General features: G+C 56.1%; 1 protein-coding gene across 1 annotated transcript in view; it reads left to right on the top strand.

Annotated features, from left to right (window-relative positions):
- MOB1A (MOB kinase activator 1A) overlaps positions 1-441 on the top strand; it is a gene marked incomplete at its 5' end in the record, with an annotated part of 4,849 nt that extends 4,408 nt beyond the window's left edge. The window contains one exon of the mRNA XM_009586700.1: positions 344-441. Coding sequence (XP_009584995.1) covers positions 344-421 — 78 coding nt within the window. The remainder of the gene's footprint in view (positions 1-343) is intronic.
- Positions 442-503: the final 62 nt, after the last annotated feature.

Raw genomic sequence — 503 nt, 5'->3', positions numbered from 1 at the left:
CAGCAGCAGCAGCAGCACCACCTTTTTTTATTTTCCTTGCCAGTATCGTAACAGCCTGTTCTGTGACCGCACGTGCAACTTGTTGGGCAGAGCAGCGTGTACTTCTCGGCGACGCGGCAGAGGAGGTTTTGTGGTCTAGAAATGCTTGAATTTCTCCGCAGAGAAACGGGGGAGGCGGCTGCTGCAGTACCGCCTGTTCGGCGTTTCTCTCGGCAGCCGGCACGCGTTTACGTGGCGAGTTCCCAGCACGTGTACGGCGGCCGGATGGCCGGACGTGTTTTCCAGCAGCTCTTTGAGAGGTGCCTTCAGTTTTTGCAGTGTTGTTTTGTTTTTCCCCTGCTAGGAATTCAACTTGATCGACAGGCGGGAGTTGGCTCCTCTGCAGGAACTGATTGAGAAGCTGGGCTCCAAGGACAGATAAAACTTTCCCCGGGAGGACCCTTTTGGCCGCTCCTTTCCGCTTTGTACGCCAGCCACTTCTCCGCTTCGCCTTCAGCGACGCA

Source organism: Fulmarus glacialis, unplaced genomic scaffold (genome assembly GCF_000690835.1).
Source record: "Fulmarus glacialis isolate BGI_N327 unplaced genomic scaffold, ASM69083v1 scaffold21120, whole genome shotgun sequence".
Taxonomy (NCBI): Eukaryota; Metazoa; Chordata; class Aves; order Procellariiformes; family Procellariidae; genus Fulmarus; species Fulmarus glacialis.
The sequence above is the reverse complement of the archived record's forward strand: the minus strand, read 5'-3'. Positions and strand labels throughout refer to the sequence as shown.